Here is a 25,617-nt window from a genome sequence, read left to right as displayed (position 1 = left end):
CCCTCCTCCTCCCACCCTGACTCCCCATGAGTCCTTGGAAGCCCGCGCTCCTGGCTTCTCCCCCTGCTCTGGGAGGGGAGTGGCAGCTGTTGATTGGGGGGGGGCTGGTCAGGACTCCTGGGTTCTTCCCCCCCATATAACCCAGCCAAGTCCCTCCCCCCCGCCCCCTTGAGCCTTAGTTCCGTCTATTTCCTGAGCCCCCCGGAACCCAAGGGGCCAGTGCGGGTCCTGACGACGGGGACCCCAGGGAAGGGCGCCCTCTGGGGGTGAGTCCCAGCACTGACCGGAGTGGTTCCTTCTGGGATGGGGCCTTCCCCCTCGGGCGTGGGCGGCAGCACCTTAGGCTGGGCCTCAGACACACTAGAAGGAAGGACCAAGAAGAAAGGGAGCGTGAGCGTGGTGGGGAGTCCAGCTGTTCTGCAGCCCAACTGCCCGTCCATGGGTCTGGCCCCCAGCATCCAACCCCAGCTACCTCAGACACACTGCAGGGAGTGATTCCTGCGTGGGGTGCATGTAAGAGATAGACGGCGCCCCCTAGAGGGAAAGGCCCCGTGTCTCAGGCCTCTGCCTTGGGGCTGGATGAGAGCTGGCCCCGTGTCCCAGTCCCTGAATCCCTGGGGCTGCATCAAAGACAGCGCCCCTAGAGGGGAAGGTCCCCTGTCCCAGTCCCCTGCCCCGACAGCCCCCACCCCTGCTTTTGGGGTCCAATGCCCCAGGGGGTTACCCGGCAGCTTTAGAAGGGACCCAGGTGGCTGCAGGGGCAGGAGGCTCTTACCAGCCAACCCCACGCCCAGGCTGAGTGCCCCCAGCAGCGCTATCTTCAGCAGGTTGAGGCCGGCGATCAAGGAGGGGTGCTCCTGGAGCTCTGGGTCTGGAAGGGGAAAGGCCCAGGGTTAAGGGGCGCAGGGGATGCCCGGAGCCCCAGGGCCAGTGGGGTCTCTCCCCAGGCTGATGAGTTTTACTGAGTATGTGGGGCCAATGCCCAGAGCCTTCCCCTTTGCTGCTGGGACCCATCAGCCCGGCAGCCCCTCCTGCGGCAGGCGCCCCGGCTTGTCAGTGCTTGAGATGCTCTGTCACAAGCGCTCCCCAGACCTGTTCCCATCCCCATTCCCCTCTCCTGCAGGACTCCCTGCCGCTAGACGTGAGGGGGGCCAGCCTGTGGAACTCCCTGCCACTAGACGTGAGTAGGGTCAGCCTGCTGGACTCCCTGCCAGTGGACATGAATGGGGCCAGCCCATGGGCCTCCCTGCTACTGGATAGGAGTGGGACCAGCCCACTGGCCTCCCTGCCGCTAGACATGAGGGGGGCCAGCCTGTGGAACTCCCTGCAGCCAGACAAGCTTTGGTCTCCCCCTACTCACCATAGGTGTAGTCTGTGCTCAGGGGTTCCTGGAGGGACAGATGCCCCACCTGACAGGTGTAGGTGGTGCTTGGTCCTGAGGAAGGCAAGCCTAGGGTGGTGGAAGCCCAGAGGAGCCCGGTCTGGTCCTCACACTGCTTCAGTGGCTGGGCTGGGGGCAGGCGGATGCTCCCTTGGTACCAGGAGAGCTGGGCGGGTGGGGGGTAGAAACCAGCTGTTCTGCAAATCAGGCTCCATCTTGGCTCTGGCTTCGGGTGGAACTGGAGGGAGATAACTGGGTGGGATGGTGGGGCTGGAGTGAAAGGGGAGACAAATAATCAAACGGTCGCATCTTGGGAAAGAGTCATGAAGATGTTGCAAGACTGGAATGGGTTCTGGACCCTTTGCCCTCTAGGGGGTGCCAGCTCCGGCACGGCCCCAGGACGGGGGTTGATTGGCTACGTCTAGACTGCAGGCTTCTTGCTCAAGAAGCTTTGTCTAAACTACAGACCGGTCAGTTTAACGTCTGTCCCAGGGAAGATAATGGAGCAGGTAATTAAGGAAATCATATGCAAACACTTGGAAGGTAATAAAGTGATAGGGAATAGCCAGCATGGGTTTGTGAAGAACAAGTCATGCCAAACTAATCTGATAGCTTTCTTTGATAGGATAACGAGCCTTGTGGATAAGGGAGAAGCGGTGGATGTCATATACCTAGACTTTAGTAAGGCATTTGATATGGTCTCGCATGATATTCTTATTGATAAACTAGGCAAATATAACTTAGATAGGGCCACGATAAGGTGGGTGCATAATTGGCTGGATAACAGTAGTCAGAGAGTTGTTGTTAACGGTGCTAAATCCTGCTGGAAAGGGATAACAAGTGGAGTTCCTCAAGGGTCTGTTTTGGGACCCGTACTGTTCAATATCTTCATCAATGATGTAGATATTGGGATAGAGAGTACGCTTATTAAGTTTGCAGATGATACCAAACTGGGTGGGGTTGCAACTTCTTTGGAGGATAGGGACATAATTCAAAATGACCTTAGCAAGTTAGAGAAATGGTCAGAGGTAAACAGGATGAGGTTTAATAAAGAGAAATGCAAAGTGCTCCACTTAGGAAGGAACAATCAGTTCCATACATACAAGATGGGAAGCGACTGTCTAGGAAGGAGCATGGCGGAAAGGGATCTAGGGGTCATAGTGGACCAAAAGTTGAATATGAGTCAACAGTGTGATGCTGTTGCAAAAAAAGCAAATATGATTCTAGGTTATATCAACAGGTGTGTTGTAAGCAAAACTCGTGAAGTCATTCTGCTGCTCTACTCTGCACTAGTTAGGCCTCAGCTGGAGTACTGTGTCCAGTTCTGGGCGCCACATTTCAAGAAAGATGTGGAGAAATTGGAAAGGGTACAGAGAAGAGCGACAAGAATGATTAAAGGTTTAGAGAACATGACCTATGAAGCCAGGCTTCATGAACTGGGCTTGTTTAGTTTGGAAAAAAGAAGATTAAGGGGGGACATGATAGCGGTTTTCAAATATCTAAAAGGGTGTCACAAGGAGGAAGGAGAAAATTTGTTCTTCTTGGTTACTGAGGACAGGACAAGAAGTAATGGGCTTAAAGTGCAGCAGGGGAGGTTTAGATTGGACATTAGGAAAAAATTCCTAACTGTCAGGGTGGTCAAATATTGGAATAAATTGCCAAGGGAGGTGGTGGAATCTCCCTCTCTGGAGATATTTAAGAACAGGTTAGATAGACATCTGTCAGGGATGGTGTAGACGGAGCTTGGTCCTGCCTTGAGGGCGGGGGGCTGGACTCGATGACCTCTCGAGGTCCCTTCCAGTCCTATTATTCTATGATTCTATGATAGCTGCTGGTTCTAATCTCATATGCATGAAACAGCTCTTGTGCCCACCAGCAGAGGACCCTCATAAACGCCTTTCCTTAGGGAGATGGGGGCCAGTGGGAGATACCTCCAATCACCTACACACTGCAGGTCCCATCTCCTCCAGCAGGGGGCACTCTCACACACCTTTCCTCAGGGTGGAGGGGAACAATGTGGGAGATACCTCCAATCAGATACACACCAGTTCCCACCCCTTCCAGCAGGAGGCAGCACAGGCAGAGCAGGGTTCACCCCGTCCAGCAGGGGCTGGCAGGAGGACGGCCATGTTGCAGCCACAAGAACTGCCCATCCAGTGTGGGGCAACGGTCCCAGCCCTGGCTGTGATCCTGCGCCCTTGCCCAAAGAACGAAGGGCTCTTACCGTAAACACGCAGCTGCGTCCCGTTGCCTTGCGCCTCCCCAGTGCCCCACAGCAGCACCCGGCAGATGTATTTCCCAGCATCCTCCAGGCTCACATTGGCAATGGCCAGCGTCCCTTCCCCTCTGTGCAGGAAGGTGTCAGGATAGGCCAGCATGAAGCGGGCTGTCAGGGGCACAGTGACCTCCCCCCCAGGCCCAACTCGGGACCAGGAAACGGCGCCCTTGCCTGGGGAGAGCCCCTGGGTGAACGTGCAGTTCAGGGTGGCGCTGGCGCCCTGGATGACGCCCACTTCAGATGGAAACTGAAGCACGGTGAAGCTGGCATCTGCAGAGACACAAGCACGGGGGTGGGGCTAGAGTAGGGGTCCTGCGGAACTCACTGCCTCCAGATGTTCGTGGGATTTATCTGTGGGGCTCTCTGCAGCATGACACTAGTGCACCTTCCTTGTAGGACTCCAGGATTTTATCCCTTGCTCCAGGAGAGGTGGAGGGGGGGGGGGTCTAATGGGTTAGAACGGGGGCTCTCAAACTGGGCATTATGTGGGGGAGGGTGTCCATGAGTGGTCAGTCTCTGCCTCCAAGCTCCACTTCATTCACCGCCAGCATTTACAATAGTGTTAAAGATATAGAAATGGGTTTTTAATACAGACAGTCCCCGGGTTACGTACAAGATAGGGACTATAGGTTTGTTCTTAAGTTGAATTTGTATGTAAGTTGGAACTGGTACATATTGTAGGGGAAACTCTAGCCAAACATTTCTCCAGAGCTCAGTTTTATTCTCCCACACCTCACTTCCCTCAGTCCTTTATTCTCAAGCTAAGGTGTCTGCTGAGAAAAGCCACTCCACGTCTCCCTGGTCTGCGGGGGGCAGGGCGCTAGCTTTGCGTCTCCCTGGTCTGCTGGGGGGAAGCAGCTAGTGTGGGGTTGCCTCACCCCGTTTGTAAGTAGGGATCCGATGTAAGTCGGATCCATGTAACCCGGGGACTGCCTGTACATAAGGGGGGATGGGGTTGCACTCCGAGGTTTGCTGTGTGAATGGAGTGACCACTACAAAAGATTGAGAGCTGCTGGGTTGGAGTGAAGGGCGGGGGCTGGGAGCCAGGACTCCTGGGTCCATCCCTGGCTTAGGACAGTGGGGTCTAGCGGGTTGGAATTGGGGGAGGCTGGGAATCAGGACTCCTGGGTTCTCTCCATATGATATCGGGCAAGTCTCTTAACCACACTGGCCTCAGTTTCCCCAAGACATCACATGCGTCACTTCCCAAGCTGCCCGGGGGCTGGAACAATTTGCACCATGGGGGTGCTGGGAGCCACTGACCCAAACCAGAAAACCTGCATTGACTGGAAACCCACCAAGCTGGGGGTGCTGCAGTCCCCTCCCCCGGTAGATCCACCACCTGTGTCCAGCTGCGCGTGACACGTGGAAGCCGGGACTTTTCCACGGGCTCGCGGCCGTTCAGCTGCCAGCTGGGCTTTGTGTCAGGCTGCAGAAAGCCAGGGTGGGCGTCGAATGCCCAAAGGCCAAAATTGCAAACCCAGAAAGGGGGAAATCGGGGACCCCCCCCCACTGGCTTCCGGCTCTGACTGCAGCGCGGCGGCGACGGCTGATGCCTGACAGACTAACCCTCCCCACTCCGGCCGCTCAGCTGTTCCTAGTGCCCCCCTGCCTGGCTCCTAAGCAGCCAGGGATGGAAAAGTGGGGAGAAGGGGGCAGAGAGAGCTCCTGCCCTGGGGGAGAATGGGGCAGGGGGGCTGGAATGGGGAAGGGATCATTCAGGGAGGCTGCAGCTACTGGGCCCATTCACAGGACAGGCCTAGAGCTGAGCCGGGCAGGGGGGCTGAGACCAGACCCCGTCCTGCTGCCCTGTTCCTCCCCGGCGGGGTCCCCAGCCCTGTCCGTGGGCAGGGACGCCGCTCACACCGCTAAGGGGAAATCGCCCCCGGCCAAACCGCTTCATTCCCTCCCCCTGGGTAGAGCCGTCCCAGCGTGAGCCCCTTGGTACCGGCCCCCGCGGGGCAGAATGGCTCTGACTGGGGAGAGACGCGTTTCCCTGGGACAGCGGCCGAGTGTAGACAAGAGCAGACAATCTAGGGGCCAAGCCATAGTCAGAAGAGACAAACACGGGGTGCACCTGAGTCCCCACCCCACTCTCCTTCTACAGCCAGGGCTAGAACCCAGGCAAACAGGCATCCAACCCCCACTGCTCTAACCACTACTCCCCACTGCCCTCTGAGAGCTGGGGCTGGAACCCCGGTGTCCTAGCTCTCAGCCCCCCCTGCTCTAACCACTACTCCTCACAGCCCTCCCAGAGCTGGGGCTGGAACCCTGGTGTCCTGGACCCCAGCCCCCCTCGCTCTAACCACAGCGCCCCACTCCCCATCTAAAGTCGGGGCTGGAACCCCAGCTTTCTAGCACAAAGCCCCCATGTTGATCATGGCTCCTACCCTTGGGCTGGGGGTGCAGCCTTCTTCCCCCCCCCCGCCACCCTCCCAAGGGAAGGGCACCACTGACCTGGGAGGGAGCCGGAAGCCCAGGGCAGGAGCTGGCTGCACAGCACCAGGCAGCCCAGCTGCAGCCGCATGGTGGTCGCTGGCAGGAGCCTGGTGTGTGCCGGGCCCAGCCAGGCAGAGGGACTCCCCGCTGCAGTCACGTGCCGGGCTCACCCCGCACCCACCCACTTAGGGCTGGGCTGAGAGCTGCAGCCGGGGAGCCAGGCCCCCAGGTTCCCCTCCCCCTGGGGCAGCAGGGCCTGCTGGTCGGAGCAGAGGTAGGTGAGGGGGGCGGGGGTCAGGGCTCCAGGGTTCTGTGCCTGGCTCTGGGAGGGGAGTAGGGTCCAGTGGTTAAAGCAGGCAGACAGTGACCTGGGACCTGTTCCTCCTCCTGCTGCTTCTCTCTCCTCTTTTGAGGCTCTCTGCTTCTCACGGGGAGAGGAGGAACCCACCTGGTCCTGGGCCTCCAACCCCAGCGCTTGGGCCCACCTCCTGTGACTATGGGGCACCAGCACAGCCGTGTGTGCAGGGCCAAGGTGGGGGCTAGCAGGGGGCTGCAGGTTAGGAGTGGGGGCTCTGAGGGCAGGTATGGGAGGGAGTTGTGGATCGGGAGTGGGGGCTCTCAGGACTGTGTGTCGGGAGTGGGGGGTCTGAAAGCAGGGCTAGCAGGAGGCAATGGGGTGGGAGTGAGGGGCTCTAGCACAGCTGTGGAGGAGGTCAACAGCAGGGCTAGCAAGGAGCTGTGGGTTGAGAGATGAGGGGCAGGCCTGACAGAGACTGTAGGTCGGGAGTGGGGGGCTGGTGGGAGGTTGTGGGTTGGGAGTGGGGGGCTGGGCTGGCAGGGGGCTGGGAGTGGGGGCTCCAGGAGAGCTGGGGGAGGAGCCCAGAGGAGCCCAGACCGACGTCTGAGCCTCGTTGACTGTCAGACCTGACCTAGTAACGCGGAGCCGCGGGCCCAGGCGTGGCCCTGGCAGGATGTGACCAGCCCCCGCCCTCGGCAGCCAGGGACGTGCGGCCCCAGCTCTGCGGCTCCCCCAGGCCTGCCAGCCCCTGCCTGAGCAACTGGGTCCCAGCTCCAGAGCAGGGGCCGGGGAATCGCCCGCAGGCTGCGGCCGGGGCTGTTCTCAGCCAGACACCGGCTGAGCCGTCACCACGCCGGGCGGCCTAGATTGGCCCCCAGCCTGCGAACTCAGCACGGCCCTGCAGTCTGGGTGCCTGATTCGGGGCAGGGGAGGGAACGGGCCCAGCCCAGAGCCTGCTGCACCCGCCCCCTCTGTGCCTGCAGGCCTCTCTGAGCAGCCCCCTGCGCGTGGGTCAGACACGGCAGCCCAGCCGGCCCCACACGGCCCGATGAGCAAGTGGTGTTTGCTCTGCCGACCCGCCGGGGCTGAGCCCTGCGAGTGGACGTGGCTGGAACTGGGAATTTCCTGCTCAGAGGGAGCGTCCCTGTGTCCTGCTGGTTCAGGGCCGCAGTCGGCTCCAGCCAACCCCGCTGGGGCTTCAGCCTGGTGTGGGGCTGGCTGGAGATAGACTCCTGCCCTGCACCCAGCCAAGGGCCTGAAACCTGCTGGGGAAAAGCCACAGGGCATCGGCGCCGAAGGCAGAGGGGTGGGCGGCTCAGGGACCGGGGCCTGGAGGGGGCGCCGCCTCGGCTCTGGCTACTCAGGGGCAGGGGCTGGGCCGGGGAAGCTTTGTGGGTTCAGGCTCTTCGTGAGTGGAGCTGCCTGGAGCCAGGAAATGTGGGGGCTGGTGACAGCGAGGAGGCTGCACGTAGGCTCCTGGCCACCAGGGGGTGCTGTGGCCATGCAGGCAGTGGGGGTGGGGTTGCTGGGGGGCTGTGAGCCGGTCAGACGGGGTCAGGGGATATTGTTGCCAGTTACTGGCCAGTGCAGGGACTCAGGGCAGGTCAGACCCAGGGCCTCTGCAGCAGAGCAGTCAGGGGGAAGCAGCAGGGCATAGTGGTTAGAGCGGGGTGGGGTGAGCCAGGATTCCTGGGTTCTATCCTGGCTCTGGCAGGGGAGGGAGACTGGGGCACAGAACCAGGGGGCTGGGACTCTTCCGTTCCATTCCCAATGCGGCGCTAGGGGGCGCTGTGCTACTGGGGGGGGGGAGCAGCCCCACAGGGCCTGGCAGAGGAGCACGTGGATGTGGGAACAAAGAGGCAGACGCCAGGTCTGGGCAGACAGTTTATTGGGCTGAGCAGGAGATTCCGGCCCTGGCTGTCTGGGATCCGCTCGCGGGACGGGCTGGGGAGCCTCGCGGGGCCCAGGGCAAAGGGGTCACATCGTGCAGCAGAAGCCAAATCCACGGTTCCCAGGGCAGCAGTTATAGCAGAAACGACAAACGAAACCCGGAGGCTCCTGGAAGGGATGGAGAGACCAGAGTGAGGCCCGTCACCGAACCCCGATTCCTTCTCCCAGGCCCCTTTCTCGTCCCAGAGCCGGGGGCACGACCCCAGAGTCCTTATTCCAGCTTCTTTTTTCTGCTGTAACAACCAGAGTCCCCTCCACCTGCAGAATTTTTTCCAAATTATAATTCCCCTATGGAATTGGAGGCACCTTTTGATTGTTGGGGGAAGGGCAGAAAGAGGGGAGTAATGCGGTGTAGTGGTTAGATCGCTGTGAGGTGAAAAGGAGACCCGGTTATGTTCTTACTCACTGGCCACTGCTGCCCCCTGCTGGGCAGGAAAGATGCTTGTAGGTAGCATCCTGCCGTCCTTAAACCATAGTAACAACTTAAAAACCATCCAATAGTCTGGACTGGTAGCATTTCAAAGATTAACAAAACATGTTGATAGGATCATGAGCTTTTCTAGGCACAGCCCACTTCTTCAGATGACGGGAGTAGGTTGTGCCCACGAAAGCTCATGATCCCATCGACATGTTTTGTCAGTCTATAAAGTGCTACCAGACGATTGGTTGCTTTTTAGGTTTTCCTGTTACAGACTAACTCGGCTCCCCCTCTGAAACTTTTAACCCAGAGCGTTCGTCTTGAGCTGTGGAACTCATGGTCACAGGACATATTGAGGTGCACTCACAGGATTCCCTCCCACACTTTCCTAGCATGAGCCTGTGGAACTCCCTGCCCCTGGACGTTATCGCAGTCCATCTATTGGCCACTATAAATCTTAATCTGCTGAACCAGCAGCCACAACAGGTTACTGGTTTAGCCCCCAGCTAACACTGCAGCCTCCCCTCACCCATCCTTCACAACAGAGACACAAGCCGAGCCGCCGCCTGTCACTCACCGCTTCCCTCTTCACCATCGCCTTGGACTCGCCTCGTCCTTCCTCCTCGTGCTGGGACTCCAGGCCCTGGCAGAGCGGGAGAGCAGGGGTCACTCATGCCCCACGGTGTGTTTGCCCAGCAGCCCCTGCTCCGGAGGGGTCCCGGGGAACATAATGCCCATCTCCAAAGCGCATCCTGAGTGCACAGCTGGGCTCTAAACCCAGAGCTGGCTGAGCAGCGGGGGCTAGTGGTCAGAGCAGTGTTGTATCCCTGGTTCTGGGAGGGGAGGGAAGCCCTTGGCATTAGAGCAGTGGGGCTGGGGAGGGGCTGAGAGGCAGGACGAGCTCAATTCCATTCCCTGCTCTGCTGCTGACCTGCTGTGAGTTGCACGGACAGTGCTTCAGTTTCCCCTCCCAGCCTTTACTGCATGGAAGCCCTTTGGGGCTGGGCCAGGCTCTCTCTGCAGGTGGGGGCAGCACCTGACACACGGGGACTGGACCCGGCTCCCCACTCACCCCCGCCAGGGACGCTCCGCGGGCTCCCTCGGCACAAAGCAGGGCCACGCCCAGGAGCAGGGCAGCCAGCGTCTGGACTCGCATCTTCTCTCGGCGTTGGGTCTCTTCTGGGAGCAGGCGAATGGGGCCGGGAGCCACAGGGGCCTGGATTTATACCCTAGCTGGGCGCCCTCGTGCCAAGGGAGCTGGTGATGGGAGGGGAGGGGGATTCCAGTAAGGCAGGGCTGGAGCAATCGTTCAGCTTCGATCCAAGTCCTTGTGGGAAACACTCCTGGGGTTACGCGACATGGGACCTTTTTACCAAACCCTCCTGCCTGTAACCAGGTGACAACACCCATCCCCCCGCCAGTCCTGGCTCCCAGTCCTTGATTGGCCCCTCTGATCCCTCCGCCCCAAACTTAGGGGCAAGTTCCAGGGTTGCCGATTTCCTGGAGGCTACATCACCCGACCGAATCGTTCATTAAAGCATCATCGTCACTTCCCGGAGACATCCTGGGGGCTGAAGCACCCCAGAGCCCCCAGGAGTCCCGGAACCTTCTCTCCAGCCTCCTTGGCCCGGTGCGGGGCCTTCCCAGATTTGCAGCCCCAGAGCCGGGATCTCTGTGTTACCGGAACACGCCTGGTTAACGATTAACCCCTGGGCCCTCCTCGGAGCCAGGCCTGGGCTGGGCCGGGGCTCTGCTCTCTGCCCTTCACCCCCCCACAGTGTCTGAGAAACGGGGCCTCCTGCCCTGTGCATTGCAGGGTGTCTGGGGAGCGGGGCCATTTCCAGTGCAAAGCTCAAGGGGCAAATGCCCTCCCGCCGACTGGTCTGAGGGGAGAACGGGGCGCAGGGCTGGGAGATCCCCTTTGGTCCTGCCATTGGTGTGACTCCTGGGGGACCCCAACTCATCCCCCAGGGCCGGGAGTCCCATGAGTGAACCCGCGAACACCCAGAGTGAAGGGGTCCCACCAGTTAACAGCCCAAGCACTTCCTGGCCCGGAGCCTCACCTGCTCCTACCACCGACACCTGCAGGTTAACCCTGATAATCCCCCCTCCCCACCCAGCAGGGTGCCCTGGGGGCCGACCCCTCCTGCATCCTGCGGCAGGGAGTCCCGCGGGCTACCCCAGCACAGGCCCAGCCCCTGCGATGTGGGCGTGGCTGTCAGGGCCGTCAGCTCAATTACTGCAGCGCTCCAAGGCCCCGCGCGGCCCTGCCCTGCTGGCGAACACAGCTCAGTTGGTCAGTGATGGTGCCAGGCTGGGCCTGCACGGCCCCTCTGAGGCAGGGCCCGGTGCGCCCACCCGAGCCCACATGGCCCCCGCCCTGCTGCCGAGGCGGAGGCGGTCACATCCTGTCAGGAGGCAACGCCAGCACCCAGCAATCTAGCGCCGAGCACAGAGCGCAGCCATTAGCCATTTACAACGTGCCTCAGTCTCCCAGAGACGGGCCTGGCGGCATCCCATGGAGGGAAGATGAAGCTGTAACAGCGCGGGTTTGGGGGCACCGCTGAGAGGGTCAAATCAGGATGAATTGCTCAGCCCAGTGCTGGGGGTTATCCAAATCAGCCCCGCAGAGCACTTGTGTTCCCCACACTGGCTAGCAAGAAGCTGCAGAAACAACCCCTCAGACACTCCAGTGTTCCCTGTGCCCTGGCCAGCCCCCCCTTACACAGGGGAGAGGTTATAACCCATCCCCCACCTCTCCTCAGACACCCCAGTGTTCTCTGTGCCCCAGCCAGCCCCCTCTTACACAGAGAAGTTATAACCCAGCCCACCACCTCCCCTCAGACACTCCAGTGCTCCCTGTAGCCCACCCAGCCCCACATTACACAGGGGAGAGGTTCTAACCCATCTCACCAGCTCCAGACAGGTTCTCCCAGTCCCAAAGGACCAGCCACAGTCCCAGGGCAATTGATACCTCGGATCTCACCCAAAGAGCCAGCTGGGCCAATCCTTTAGACCCTATAAACCAAAGTTAAACAGGGAGTCAGTCAAAATCTGTGGCCAATCCTCAACACACTGGCCCGCGGCCTCCAAAGCAGAGCCCAGACTGGTGTGGTGGGAAAGGACGTTAAAGGGAATTGGAATCAGGACTCCTGGGTTCAATGTAACTCCGGGTGAGGAGTGGAGGGTAACGGTCAAAGCCAGGCTCCTGGGTTCTCCGGGGTCTGAGCCGACCAGGATGCTTCCGGGAATTGAAGATTCCAGGAATACGTCCAGCTGAAATTGGCAACCTGGGAACTTCTACCCCACTTTGGGGACTCCAGTTGGGCCGAGCAGGGGCTGGGAGCCAGGACTGGCCGGGGGATGGGTGTTGTCACCTGGTTACAGGCAGGAGGGTTTGGTAAAAACATTCCATGTTGCGTAACCCCAGGAGTCTTTCCCATAAGGACGTGGATCGGAGCTAAAAGATTGCTCCAGCCCTGCCTTACTGGAACCCCCCTCTTCCCTCCCATCCCTAGCTCCCCTGACATGAGGGCGCCGGGCTAGGGTATAAATCCAGGCCCCTGTGGCTCTCGGCCCCATTCGCCTGCTCCCAGACGAGACCCAACGCCGAGAGAAGATGCGAGTCCAGATGTTGGCTGCCCTGCTCCTGGGCGTGGCCCTGCTTTGTGCCGAGGGAGCCCGTGGAGCGTCCCTGGCGGGGGTGAGTGGGGAGCCGGGTCCAGTCCCGTGTGTCAGGTGCTGCCCCCACACGCAGAGAGAGCCTGGCCCAGCCCCAAAGGGCTTCCATGCAGTAAAATCTAGGAGGGGAAACCGAGGCACTGCCCAGGCAACTCACAGCAGGTCAGCAGCAGAGCAAGGAATGGAATTGAGTGGTCCTGCCCCTCAGCCCTCCCCAGCCCCTCTGCTCTAATGCCAAGGGCTTCCCTCCCCTCCCAGAACCAGGGATACAACACTGCTCTGACCACTAGCCCCTGCTCTCCTGCCAGCGCTGGGAACAGAGCCCAGCTGTGCGCTCAGGACGCGCTTTGGGGACAGGCATTACATTCCCTGGGACCCCTCCAGAGCAGGGGCTGCTGGGCAAACACACCGTGGGGCACCAGTGATCCCTGCTCTCCCGCTCTGCCAGGGCCCGGAGTCCCAGCATGTGGAGGAAGGACGAGGCGAGTCCAAGGGGCTGGTAAAGAGAGAAGCGGTGAGTGGCAGGCGGGGGTTCGGCTTGTGTCTCTGCTGGGAAGGGTGGGAGAGGAGAGGGGGTGGTATGAGCCAGGGGCTCAGCCAGTAACCTGCTGTGGCTGATGGTTCAGCAGATTAATGGCTGAAATATCCCAGAGATCCCAGGCATTGATATCCAGTGGCAGGGGGTTCCACAGGCTCACCCCAGGAAACGCAGTGGGAAGGAATCCCAGGGGTTGATCCCTGTATCTCTCTGGTGGTGAATTCCAAATTTCAGGACCCCCAGTATCACATGGATTAAGGAGAACAGTATCTCAGGGCAAGTACCTATCACCAAACCTGTCTCCTGCCCAGCAGGGGGAAGCAGTGGTCAGTCTGTGAGGAAATAACCCAGCCTCCTAGTTTTCGCCAGACAGTGATGTAACCACTAGACCCCACCACCGACGAGATCAAACTCTGCCTCCAATTCCACACGGGAATACTCATTTCAGAAAAAATCCGCAAGTGGAGTGGAGTCTAGTGGTTAGAGCAACTAAAAAGGCCTGGGGGTCTGGACTCCTGGGTTCTATCTGCTGTTGTGGAAGGGGAGTGGGGTCTGGTGGTTAGAGCAGGGGCTGGGAGTCAGGACTCCAGGGTTGTGCCCCTGGCTCCGGGTTGGGAAAGGGGCCTGGGAGAAGGAATCAGGGTTCGGTTAGGGGCAGGCCTCACTCTGGTCTCTTCATCCCTTCCAGGAGCCTCCGGGTTTCGTTTGTCGCTTCTGCTATAACTGCTGCCCTCGGAACGGCGGATTTGGCTTCTGCTGCACGATGTGACCCCTTTGCCCCAGGCCCCGCGAGGCTCCCCAGCCCGTCCCGCGAGCGGATCCCAGCCAGCCTGGACCGAGCGAGGGATTCGGGCAGAATCTTTCTGCGCAGCCCAATAAACTGTCTGCCCAGACCTGGCATCTGCCTCTTTGTTCCCACGTCCACGTGCTCCTCTGCCAGGCCCTGTGGGGCTGCTCCGCCCCCGCAGCACAGCGCCCCCTAGCGCTGCACTGGGAATGGAACAGAAGAGTCCCAGCCCCCTGGTTCTGTGCCCCAGTCCCTGCTCCCCTACCAGAGCCTGGGACACAACCCAGGAGTCCTGGCTCACCCCACCCCGCTCTAACCACTACGCCCTGCTGCTTCCCCCTGACTGCTCTGCTGCAGTGTCGCTGAGTCCGACCTGCCCTGAGTCCCTGCACTGGCCAGTAACGGGCACCAATATTCCCCTACTCCCGTCTGACTGGCTCACAGTCCCCCAGCATCCCCTCCCTGGGCTCCCCAGCTGCGCACCAGGCCACAGCGCCTCCTGGTGGCCAAGAGCCTTAGTGCAGCCTCCTCGCTGTTACCGGCCCCCACATTTCCTGGCCCCTGGCAACTCCACTCACAAAGAGCCTGAACCCGCAAAGCTTCCTCGGCCCAGCCCCTGCCCTGAGTAGCCAGAGTGTAGTTGGCGCCCCCTCCAGGGGAGAGCCCGAGTCCCGGTCCTGGAGCCACCCACCCCTCTGCCTTTGAATCTGATGCTCTGTGGGCTTTTCCCCGGCAGGTTTCAGGCCCCTGGCTGGGTGCAGGGCAGGAGTCATTCCCCAGCCAGCCCCACACCAGGCTGACACCCCAGCAGGGTTGGCTGCTGCTGTCTGAGGCCATGAACCAGCGGGACACAGGAACAGGAAATTCCCAGTTCTAGCCATATCATAAGAACATAAGAACGGCCAGACTGGGTCAGACCAAAGGTCCATCCAGCACAGTGTCCTGTCTGCTGACAGTGGCCAATGCCAGATGACCCACAGGGAGGGAATAGAACGAGGAATGAGCCCGTGATCCCTCCTGTCATTCGTTTCCAGTCTCTGACAAACACAGGCTAGGGACACCATTCCTATCCAGCCTGGTTAATAGTCATTGATGGACCTAACCTCCATGAACGTAGCTAGTTCTTTTTGAACCCCGTTAAAGTCCGGGTCTTCACCACATCCTCTGGCAAGGAGTTCCACAGATTGCCTGTGCGCTGAGTGAAGAAAAACTTCCTTTTGTTTGTTTTGAGCCTGCTGCCTATTAATTTCATGTGGTGATCCCTAGTTCTTATCTTGTGGGAATAAGTAAATCACTTTTCCTCATTCACTTTTTCCACACCAGTCATAATTTTAGAGACCTCTATTATATCCCCCCTTAGTCTCCTCTTTTCCAAGCTGAAAAGTCCAAGTCTTTTTAATCTCTCTTCGTATGGGACCCATTCCAAACCCCTCGTCATTTTTGTTGACCTTTTCTGAACCTTTTCCAATGCCCATATATCTTTTTTGAAATGAGGCAACCACATCTGTACGCAATACTCAAGAGGAGCACGTCCCATGGATTTATATAGAGGCAATAAGATATCCTCTAGCCTCTTTTTAATGATCCCTAAGATTCTGTTTTGGTTTTTTTGAGTGCCCATTGAGTGCATGTTTCCAGAGAACCATCCACAAGGACTCCAAGATCTCTCTCTTGAGTAGTTGTAGCCAGATTAGTCCCCATCATTGTGTATATATAGTTGGGATTATTTTTTCCAATGTGCATGACTTTACATTGATCAACATTTATTTGCCATTTTGTTGCCCAATCACTTAGTTTGGTGAGATCTTTCTGAAGCTCTTCACAATCTGCTTTTGTCTTGACTCTCTTGAGCACTTTGATATCATCTGCAAATTTTGCCACCTCACTGTTTGCTCCTTTCTCCAGATCATTTATAAATAGGTTGAATAGGATTGATCCCAGTACAGACCCTTGCAGGACACCAAGTTACCTTTCTCCATTCTGAAAACACCATTTATTCCTACCCTTTGTTTCCTGTCTTTTAATCAGTTATTAGTCCATGAGATGACTTTCCCCGTCACCCCATGTCAGCTTCCTTTATTTAAGAGTCTTTGGTGAGGGGCCTTGTCAAAGGCTTTCCGGAAATATAAGCCCACTATATTCCATATTTTCTTTCACGTATAGGGCCATTCCCCCACCTGCATGACCCGTTCTGTCCTTCCGATAGATTTTGTACCCTGGTATGACTGAGTGTCATTGATTGTCCTTATTCCACCAAGTTTCCATGATGCCTATTATATCAATGTCCTCCTTTAAAACAAGGCACTCTAGTTAACCCATCTTATTATTTAGACTTCTAGCATTTGTGTTAAGCACTTTAATAATTTGTCCCTATTTATCTGTCTGCCGTTTCCTGATCTGTTAGATTCTTTTTCATGTGATGGTTTCTCATCAGATCCGACCCATACTTCCATCCTCTCCCCCTGATTGGAACATAGAGCAAATCTATGAAGAGAGCCTCCCCTAAGAGATGTCTCTGTCCGATCCATGCACTCCTCCGCACCCGTCGGCTTTCCCCCAGCCCTTAGATTGAAAAGTGCACAACGACCTTTTTAAAGTTAAGTGCCAGCAGTCTGGCTCCATTCTGCTGTAGCTTGAGCCCATCCTTCCTGTGTAGGCTCTCCCTTTCCAAAAGTTTCCCCACTTCCTAAAAAATCTAAACCCCTCCTTTCTACAGTCTACACCATCATCTCATCCACGCATTAAGATTCTGAAGCTCTGCCTGCCTACCTGGCCCTGCGTGTGGAACTGGAAGCATTTCAGAGAACACTACCATAGCAGTCCTGGCTCTCAATCTCTTTCCTAGCAGCCTAAATTTGGCTTCCAGGACCTCTCTCCTACCCTTCCCTATGTCATTGGTCCTACATGCACCACGACCACCGGCTCCTCCCCAGCACTACACATACATCTATCTAGATGTCTCGACAGATCCGCAACCTTCACACCGGGCAGGCAAGTCACCACACGGTTCTCCTGGTCACCAGACACCCAGCTGTCTATGTTTCTAATAATCAAATCCCCATTACTAACACCTACCTTGACTGGAGTTCCCTCCCCAGTGCAAGCGGACACCACTGCATCCGTTGGAAGGAGGGTCCCAACTATGGTTTCCAGGTACCTACTAGGAGCTATCTTCTTATGGGTGTGCCTAGACTACACCTCTCTTTCGACAGGGAATTGAGATTAGGCACATCGAAATTGCTAATGAAGCAGGGATTTAAATATCCAACACTTCATTAGCATAAACATGGCCGCCGCTTTTTTTCAAAACGGAGTGTTTTCGAAAAAACCCAGCAGTCTAGACGCGAATCTGTTGAAAATAAACCCTTTTCCGACAGATCCTCTAAACCTCATTTTTTGAGGTATACAGGATCTGTCGAAAAAGGGTTTACTTTCGACAGATACACATCTAGACTGCCGTTTTTTTAAAAAACTCCGTTTCGAAAAGAAGCGACGTCCGTGTTTATCCTAATGAAGCACAGGGTATTTAAATCCCTGCTTCATTAGCAATTTCGATGTGCTGGATTTGCATCCCTTTGTCGACAGAGGGATGCAGTGTAGACATAACCAAAAAGACCCCTCTGAGGAGGTAGGAGTGAGTTGAGTGTTACTGTTGCTGGGCAGATTTAGACTCCATACCCAGAAGTTTCTGGAGTTGAGTGGGTAGTCTGGGGTCAGGCTCCATGAGCCAGCAGGCAGGGCAGGTGCTTTTCTAAGGCCTGAGTGAGCTAGGAGAAGCAGAGGAAGGAGCAGAGATCAGCCAGCTGTTCCTCACTCTGCAGCAGGTAGTGATGGTGTTAACCCTCTACCAGGGATCATGGGCCATGCTAAATTATATGGGAGGGGAAACCTGGGAGGGAAAATCCCTTCTCCTGTGCTAATTGTCTGCTCTCAGTGCTGGTTTGAGTTTAGCCAAACTGTTGCAGTTACTTTCTCAGTCAGTCGGATTCATCAGCTCCTCTGTCAACGTAGCGACGGGGAAAGAGCCGTTTCTGTTGTGTTGTTCTCAGTGTTTGTATTGTCTTGTGACAGGGTTTCTGTAAGTCTGTTCACTTGGGAGTTAACTGCCTGGTTGATCAGGGAGCGGGGCTGCCTCGCAGTGATCCACGGCAGGGGAACAGGCTGCCTGGACTCCAACTGAGGATCCCTGTGAGCAAGTGGAGAGATGGTTCAGACTCAGCCTATGGTGCAGATTGGACGAGCAGAGGCACAAACAGACTCTGGTGAACTAAATCTGAGCTTCTGGGGCCTCTCCGACTTTTCCTGTTGTGTCCGTGTGGAGTGGACTGGTCACGTTTTACTGGTTTCCGCTTTGCTTCTGTTTGCTGTAACTGGGCAGTATCTGTGGGTTAGACAATGGGCGTGTTCTGTTGGGAGCATTAGATGATTTGTTTCTTCATAACATTTTATAACGTTATTTAATTACATTTATTTCTTTTGGAATATGAATGTTGGGAGGCTGGCACTGGGCAATCCTTGCTAAAATTCCTTACAGTCCGAATTCTGGGTCTCAAGTACGTCCTACGGAAGTGGGGGGGGCTTTTTAGACACTGGAAAAGGGCAGTGAAGTCTGGCCCACCCAAGGTTACATGTTTTCCTTCCCTGAGTCTTTTTCCCTCTTCAACAGCACAGGGGCTTTCTGACCGGAGGTGGGACAGTTCTACAGTGTCCCGGAAAGCCTCCTCTGCGTACCTCTCGGCCTCCCTTAGCTCCTCCGGTTCAGCCAAAGCCCGGACGCGTCTCCGAGGGCCAGGAGCTCCTTGCACCAAAAGCACACGTACGCCCACAGGGCGGGGGGTCAGACGTGCTACATTGGGTGCAATAAACAGGACAGCCCGCACGCTGCTGCTGGGCCTCCGCCTGCATCCTCTCCCTCAGAGAATTAGATTATTGAGAGGGGGGTTTTGTAAATCCGGGAGTTTTGGTTTCAGTTTAAAGGTTTCCAGGAATGCCCCGTGTGTCTGGCCCCCGTCCCCCTCCCCCTCTGAACTTCCTCAGGTGCCCTCGCAAGGCTCAGTCTTGGCGGGTCGGCAGAGCAAACGCCGTTTTCCCATCAGGCTGCGTGGGGCTGGCTTGGCTGCCGTATCCGACCCCAAAGCCCCATGCGCAGGGGGCTGCTCAGAGAGGCCTGCAGGCACAGAGGGGGCGGGTGCAGCAGGCCCTGGGTTGGGCCTGTCCCTTCCCCTGTCCTAAATCAGGCGCCCAGACTGCAGGGCCGTGCTGAGCTCGCGGGCTGGGGGCCAATCTAGGTCACCTGGCGCGGTGACGGCTCAGCCGGTGCCTGGCTGAGAACAGCCCCGGCCGCAGCCTGCGGGCGATTCCCTGGCCCCTGCTCTGGAGCTGGGACCCGGCGGCCCAGAGCGGGGCTGGCAGGCCTGGGGGAGCCACAGAGCTGGGGCCGCACGTCTCTGGCTGCCGAGGGCGGGGGCTGGTCACATCCTGTCAGGGCCACGACAGGGCCCGCGGCTCCGCGTTACTAGGTCAGGTCTGACAGCCTGCGAGGCTCAGACGTCGGCCTGGGCTCCTCTGGGCTCCTCCCCCAGCTCTCCTGGAGCCCCCACCCCCAACCCCCTGCCAGCCGAGCCCCCCACTTCCGACCCACAGGCTCCCACCAGCCCCCCACTCCCAACTCACAACCTCCAACCAGCCCCCCACTCCCAACCCACAACCTCCTGCCACCCCTCCCCACAAAGCCCCCACTCCTGACCCACAGCAACCTGCCAGCACAACACGCCATTCCCGACCCACAGCCTTTGTCAGGCCTGCCCTCAGAGCCCCATCTCCCGACCCACAGCCCCCTGCTAGCACCGCTTTCGACCTCCCCCACAGCTGTGCTAAAGCCCCTCATTCCTGCCCCACAGCCCCCTGCTAGCCCTGTCCTCAGAACCCCCTACTCCTAACCCACAGCCCCTACCAGCCCTGCTAGACTCCCACTCCCGACCCACAACCCCCCTGCCAGCCCAGCCCTGAGCCCCACACAAATAACTGGTATGGGGCCCCACTGCTTAGCTTCAACACGCTAGTCCCTCTGCCTGTGGGGGGCCGTTGTGGTGAGCCCAAGGGGTGGGGTTGGAGGCCCAGGAGCAGGGGGGTTTCCCCTGATGAGCAGTAGGCAAATCTTGACAAGAACCAAGTGAAGCAGCAGAGTAAGGAACAGGCCCCAGGTGTCCTGGACCCCACCCCCACGCTGCTCTAACCACTGGCCCCCACTCCCCTCCCAGAGTTGGCATAGAGCCCAGGAGACCTGACCCCACCGGCACTGCTCTGACCAGCAGGCCCTGCTGCCCCAGGGGGAGGGGAACCTGGGGGCCTGGCTCCCTGGCTGCAGCTCTCAGCCCAGCCTGCAGCTGGTGGGCGCGGGACAAGCCCGGCATGTGACTGCAGCGGGGAGTCCCTCTGCCTGCCTGGGCCCGGCACACACCAGGTTCCTGCCAGCGACCACCATGCGGCTGCAGCTGGGCTGCCTGGTGCTGTGCAGCCAGCTCCTGCCCTGGGCTTCCAGCTCCCTCCCAGGTCAGTGGTGCCCTTCCCTGGTGGGGAAGGAGTGGGGGGTTGCACTAAGGCTCTTGGCTACCAGGAGGCGCTGTGGCCAGGCAGGCAGGGCGGAGTCCCTGGGGGGCTGTGACCTTGTCAGACTGTGGAGGGGGGGGGGGATATTGGTGCCGGATACTGGCCAGTGCAGGGACTCAGGGCAGGTCTGACTCAGGGCCTCTGCTGCAGAGCGGTCAGTGGGAAGCAGCAGGGCATAGCGGTTAGAGCAGGGTGCGGTAATCCAAGATTCCTGTGCTCTATCCCGGCTCTGGCAGGGGAGCAGGGACTGGGGCACAGAACCAGGGGGCTGGGACCCCTCCGTTCCATTCCCAGTGCGGCGCTAGGGGGCGCTGTGCTGCGGGGGCGGAGCAGCCCCACAGGGCCTGGCAGAGGAGCATGTGGACATGGGAACAAAGAGGCGGATGCCAGGTCTGTGCAGACAGTTTATTGGGCTGAGCAGCAGGGTGTTGCCCGCCCCCCCCCGAACCCGTCGCTCGGTGCCATGCGATTCCGGCCCGGCTGCCTGGGATCCGCTCCCGCGACGGGCTGGGGAGCCTCAGGGAAAAGCGGGTCACGTCTTGCAGCACAAGCCAAATCCAGGGTTCTCAGGGCAGCAGCCATAGCAGAAATAACAAACGAAACCCTGAGGCTCCTGGAAGGGAGGGAGAGACCAGAGTGAGGCCTGCCCGTCACCGAACCCCGATTCCTTCTCCCAGGCCCCTTTCCTGTCCCGGAGCCAGGGGCACAACCCCGGAGTCCTGACTCCCAGGCCCTGCGCTAACCATTAGATCCCACTACCCTCCCAACACTGGGCATAGAACCCGGGCGTCCAGGCTCCCAGCCCTCCCCACCCCCAGCTAAACACTGTGCTCAGTCGGCTCTGAGATCTCTTATCCCCGTGTGGTCCTGCAGGCAGAGTTCAATCTGGGGGTCAGTAACCGGGGCTCAGGACGAGGCCGGGAACAGGACTCCTGGGTTCCATCCCTGACTCTCAGCAATGCGGAGCCCAAAGGGTTTTGTTCTCCCGGGGTCAGAGCTCCCAGACTGGCCACCGCTGCCCCCGCCGGCAAGGAGAGATGCTGGTCGGGAGGAACCTGCCCTGAGATATTACTGGGGCTTAATCCAGGCTGGACTTCAGCTGACCCATTGGCACAGGAGATGTCGAGGTGCACTCACAGGACTCCCTCCCACTGGATTTCCTGGCATGAACTTGTGGGACTCCCTGCCACTGGATGTCAATGCCCGGAATCTGTGGGATATCTCAGCCTTTAATCTGCTGAACCAGCAGCCACAACAGGTTAGTGGCTAAACCCCCGGCTCACACGACACCCTCCCCTCCCCCACCCGTCCCAGCAGAGACACAACCCGAGCCGCCGCCTGCCACTCACCGCTTCCCTCTTCACCAGCCCCTTGGACTCGCCTTGTCCTTCCTCCTCGTGCTGGGACGCCTGGCAGAGCGGGAGAGCAGGAGTCACTTGTGCCCCACAGTGTGTTTGCCCAGCAGCCCCTGCTCCGGAGGGGCCCAGGGAAATGTAACGCCCGTCTCCAAAGCGCGTCCTGAGTGCACAGCTGGGCTCTATCCCCAGAGCTGGCTGAGCAGCGGGGGCTAGTGGTCACAGCAGGGTTGTATCCCTGGCTCTGGGAGGGGAGGGAAGCCCCTGGCATTAGAGCAGTGGGAGGGGCAAAGAACCAGGGGGGAGGAGCTAGCATTGGGAGCATTGGCAGGGGCTGAGAGGCAGGATCACTCAATTCCATTCCCTGCTCTACTGCTGTCCTGCTGTGCGTTGCCCAGGCAGTGCCTCAGTTTCCCCTCCCAGCCTTTACTGCATGGAAGCTCTTTGGGGCTGGGCCAGGCTCTCTCTGCCTGTGGGGGCAGCACCTGACACACGGGGACTGGACCCGGCTCCCCACTCACCCCCGCCAGGGACGCTCCGTGGGCTCCCTCGGCACAAAGCAGGGCCACGCCCAGGAGCAGGGCAGCCAGCGTCTGGACTCGCATCTTCTTGGCGTTGGGTCTCCTCCGGGAGCAGGTGAATGGGGCCCGGAGCCACAGGGGCCTGGATTTATACCCTAGCTGGGCGCCCTCGTGCCAAGGGAGCTGGTGATGGGAGGGGAGGGGGATTCCAGTAAGGCAGAGCTGGAGCAATCGTTCAGCTTCGGTCCAAGTCCTTGTGGGAAACACTCCTGGGGTTACGCGACATGGGACCTTTTTACCAAACCCTCCTGCCTGTAACCAGGTGACAACACCCATTCCCCCGCCAGTCCTGGCTCCCAGCCCCTGATCGGCCCCTCTGACCCCCCCGCCCCAAACTTAGGGGCAAGTTCCAGGGTTGCTGATTTCCTGGAGGCTACATCACCCGACCGAATCGTTCATTAAAGCGTCATCGTCACTTCCCGGAGACGTCCTGGGGGCTGAAGCACCCAGAGCCCCCAGGAGTCCCGGAACCTTCCCCCCAGCCTCCTTTGCCTGGTGCGGGGCCTTCCCAGATTTGCAGCCCCAGAGCCGGGATCTCTGTGTTACCGGAACACGCCTGGTTAACGATTAACCCCTGGGCCCTCCTCGGAGCCAGGCCTGGGCTGGGCCGGGGCTCTGCTCTCTGCCCCTCACCCTCCCGCCCCCCACAGTGTCTGAGAAACAGGATTGCCTGCCCTGCGCATTGTGCGGTGTCTGGGGAGCGGGGCCATTTCCAATGCAAAGCTCATTGGTCTGAGAGAGGAATGGGGAGCAGGGTGGGAGATCCCCTCTGGTCCTGGCATTGGTGTGACTCCTGGGGGACCCCAACTCATCCCCCAGGGCCGGGAGTCCCACGAGTGAACCCGCGAACACCCAGAGGTGTGGTGGGAGCAGGCGAGGCTCCGGGTCAGGAAGTGCTGGGGCTGTTAACTGGTGGGACCCCCTCACTCTGGGTGTTCGCGGGTTCACTCGTGGGACTCCCGGCCCTGGGGGATGGGTTGGGGTCCCCCAGGAGTCACACCAATGGCAGGACCAGAGGAAATCTCCCAGCCCTGCGCCCCGTTGTCCCCTCACACCAGTTCGCCCCTTGAGCTTTGCACTGGAAATGGCCAGACACCCCGCAATGCACAGGGCAGGAGGCCCCGTTTCTCAGACACTGTGGGGGGCGGAGGGGTGAGGGGCAGAGAGCAGAGCCCCGGCCCAGCCCAGGCCTGGCTCGGAGGAGGGCCCAGGGGTTAATCGTTAACCAGGCGTGTTCCGGTAACACAGAGATCCTGGCTCTAGGGCTGCAAATCTGGGAAGGCCCCGCACCGGGCCAAGGAGGCTGGAGAGAAGGTTCCGGGACTCCTGGGGGCTCTGGGGTGCTTCAGCCCCCCAGGACGTCTCCGGGAAGTGACGATGACGCTTTAATGAACGATTCGGTCGGGTGATGTAGCCTCCAGGAAATCGGGTGATGTAGCCTCCTGGAACTTGCCCCCGACTTGGGGCGGGGGGGTCAGAGGGGCCGATCAAGGACTGGGAGCCAGGACTGGCGGGGGGATGGGTTTTGTCACCTGGTTACAGGCAGGAAGGTTTGGTAAAAAGGTTCCATGTTGCGTAACCCCAGGAGTCTTTCCCACAAGGACTTGGATCAAAGCTGAATGATTGCTCCAGCCCTGCCTTACTGGAACGCCCCTCCCTTCCCATCACCAGCTCTCTTGGCACGAGGACACCCAGCTAGGGTATAAATCCAGGCCCCGGTGACTCCCGGCCCCATTCACCTGCTCCCGGAGGAGATCCAACGCCGAGAGAAGATGCAAGTCCAGATGTTGGCTGCCCTGCTCCTGGGCATGGCCCTGCTTTGTGCCGAGGGAGCCCGTGGAGCGTCCCTGGCGGGGGTGAGTGGGGAACCAGGTCCAGTCCCCGTGTGTCAGGTGCTGCCCCCACAGGCAGAGACAGCCTGGCCCAACCCCAAAGGGCTTCCATGGAGTAAAGGCTGGGAGGGGAAACTGAGGCACTGCCTGGGCAACGCACAGCAGGTCAGCAGGAGCAATGGGAATGGAATTGAGACATCCTGCCTCTGAGCCCCTTCTCCACCCCACTGCTCTAATGCCATGAGCTTCCTTCCCCTCTTAAAGCCAGGGATACAAGCTGGCTCTGACCACTAGCCCCCACTCCCTAGACAGCGCTGGGTATAGAGCCCAGCCGTGCGCTCAGGACACGCTTTGGAGACGGGCGTTACATTTCCCTGGGACCCCTCCAGAGCAGGGGCTGCTAAGCAAACACACCGTGGGGCACAAGTGACCCCTGCTCTTCCACTCTGCCAGGGCCTGGAGTCCCAGCACGAGGAGGAAGGACGAGGCGAGTCCAAGGGTCTGGTGAAGAGGGAAGCGGTGAGTGGCAACCGGGGGCTTAGCTTGTGTCTCTGCTGGGACGGGTGGGAGAGGGGAGGGTGTCGTGTGAACCGGGGGCTAAGCCACTAACCTGTTGTGGCAGCTGGTTCAGCAGATTAATGGCTGAGATATCCCACAGATTCCAGGCATTGACATCCAGTGGCTGGGAATCCCAGAAGCTTCCCCAGTGGGAGGGAGTCCTGTGAGTGAACGTCAACACTTCCTGTGGCAATGAGTTCCACAGCTCAAGACCAGCCTGTGTTTACCCCAGCAATGTTTTAGGGCAGGCTCCTCCCGACCAGCATCTCTCCTTGCCGGCAGGGGGCAGCGGTGGCCAGTCTGGGAGCTCTGACCCCGGGAGAACAAAACCCTTTGGGCTCCGCATTGCTGAGAGTCAGGGATGGAACCCAGGAGTCCTGTTCCCGGCCTCGTCCTGAGCCCCGGTTACTGACCCCCAGATTGAACTCTGCCTGCAGGACCACACGGGGATAAGAGATCTCAGAGCGGACTGAGCACAGTGTTTAGCCGGGGGTGGGGAGGGCTGGGAGCCTGGACGCCCGGGTTCTATGCCCAGTGTTGGGAGGGTAGTGGGATCTAATGGTTAGCGCAGGGCCTGGGAGTCAGGACTCCGGGGTTGTGCCCCTGGCTCCGGGACAGGAAAGGGGCCTGGGAGAAGGAATCGGGGTTCGGTGACGGGCAGGCCTCACTCTGGTCTCTCCATCCCTTCCAGGAGCCTCAGGGTTTCGTTTGTTATTTCTGCTATGGCTGCTGCCCTGAGAACCCCGGATTTGGCTTGTGCTGCAAGACGTGACCCGCTTTGCCCCGAGGCTCCCCAGCCCATCGCGGGAGCGGATCCCAGGCAGCCAGGCCGGAATCGCATGGCACCGAGCGACGGGTTCGGGGGGGGGGGGCAGCACCCTGCTGCTCAGCCCAATAAACTGTCTGCACAGA

At 59.1% G+C, this 25,617-nt stretch overlaps 1 protein-coding gene and 4 long non-coding RNA genes across 7 annotated transcripts; 2 read left to right on the top strand and 3 right to left on the bottom strand.

Moving 5' to 3' along the window:
- Positions 1-6,235, bottom strand: LOC142819486 (tapasin-related protein-like). The gene is made up of 5 exons (XM_075907068.1): positions 6,117-6,235; positions 3,606-3,929; positions 1,361-1,651; positions 776-871; positions 1-360 (listed from the first exon to the last, which is right to left on the bottom strand). Exons 1-5 carry the CDS (start codon positions 6,184-6,186, stop codon positions 176-178), a joined length of 966 nt encoding a protein of 321 aa, XP_075763183.1. The 5' UTR covers positions 6,187-6,235; the 3' UTR covers positions 1-175.
- Positions 6,236-8,267: 2,032 nt separating this feature from the next.
- Positions 8,268-9,994, bottom strand: LOC142819490 (uncharacterized). The gene is made up of 3 exons (XR_012897411.1): positions 9,837-9,994; positions 9,342-9,407; positions 8,268-8,454 (listed from the first exon to the last, which is right to left on the bottom strand). It is a non-coding gene; the product is annotated as an uncharacterized LOC142819490 (long non-coding RNA).
- Positions 9,995-11,629: 1,635 nt separating this feature from the next.
- On the top strand, positions 11,630-13,876 carry LOC142819491 (uncharacterized). Its single transcript, XR_012897412.1, has 2 exons — positions 11,630-12,467; positions 13,672-13,876. It is a non-coding gene; the product is annotated as an uncharacterized LOC142819491 (long non-coding RNA).
- A 6,894-nt stretch (positions 13,877-20,770) lies between these two features.
- Positions 20,771-22,413, bottom strand: LOC142819489 (uncharacterized). Its single transcript, XR_012897410.1, has 3 exons — positions 22,256-22,413; positions 21,729-21,788; positions 20,771-20,992 (listed from the first exon to the last, which is right to left on the bottom strand). It is a non-coding gene; the product is annotated as an uncharacterized LOC142819489 (long non-coding RNA).
- Positions 22,414-23,700: 1,287 nt separating this feature from the next.
- On the top strand, positions 23,701-25,617 carry LOC142819488 (uncharacterized). 3 transcript variants are annotated; one of them, XR_012897409.1, is made up of 4 exons: positions 23,701-23,715; positions 23,901-24,171; positions 24,601-24,666; positions 25,397-25,617. It is a non-coding gene; the product is annotated as an uncharacterized LOC142819488 (long non-coding RNA). The 3 variants fall into 3 exon arrangements; XR_012897408.1 differs by lacking the exon at positions 23,701-23,715 and adding an exon at positions 23,730-23,744 and having other exon boundaries at positions 23,917-24,171; XR_012897407.1 differs by lacking the exon at positions 23,701-23,715 and adding an exon at positions 23,730-23,744.

This window comes from Pelodiscus sinensis, chromosome 24, assembly GCF_049634645.1.
Source record: "Pelodiscus sinensis isolate JC-2024 chromosome 24, ASM4963464v1, whole genome shotgun sequence".
NCBI classification, from domain to species: Eukaryota; Metazoa; Chordata; order Testudines; family Trionychidae; genus Pelodiscus; species Pelodiscus sinensis.
The sequence above is the reverse complement of the archived record's forward strand: the minus strand, read 5'-3'. Positions and strand labels throughout refer to the sequence as shown.

What these genes read in the sequence shown, in the direction of transcription:
- LOC142819486 (XM_075907068.1), bottom strand. Translation starts at nt 6,186, where the DNA reads ATGCGGCTGCAGCTGGGCTGCCTGGTGCTGTGCAGCCAGCTCCTGCCC. An exon ending in GAGCACAGACTACACCTATG is followed by an intron (nt 872 to 1,360) that starts GTGAGTAGGGGG and finishes TTCCCCTTCCAG; the next exon opens with ACCCAGAGCTCCAGGAGCAC. An exon ending in CCTGGGCGTGGGGTTGGCTG is followed by an intron (nt 361 to 775) that starts GTAAGAGCCTCC and finishes CCTTCCTTCTAG; the next exon opens with TGTGTCTGAGGCCCAGCCTA.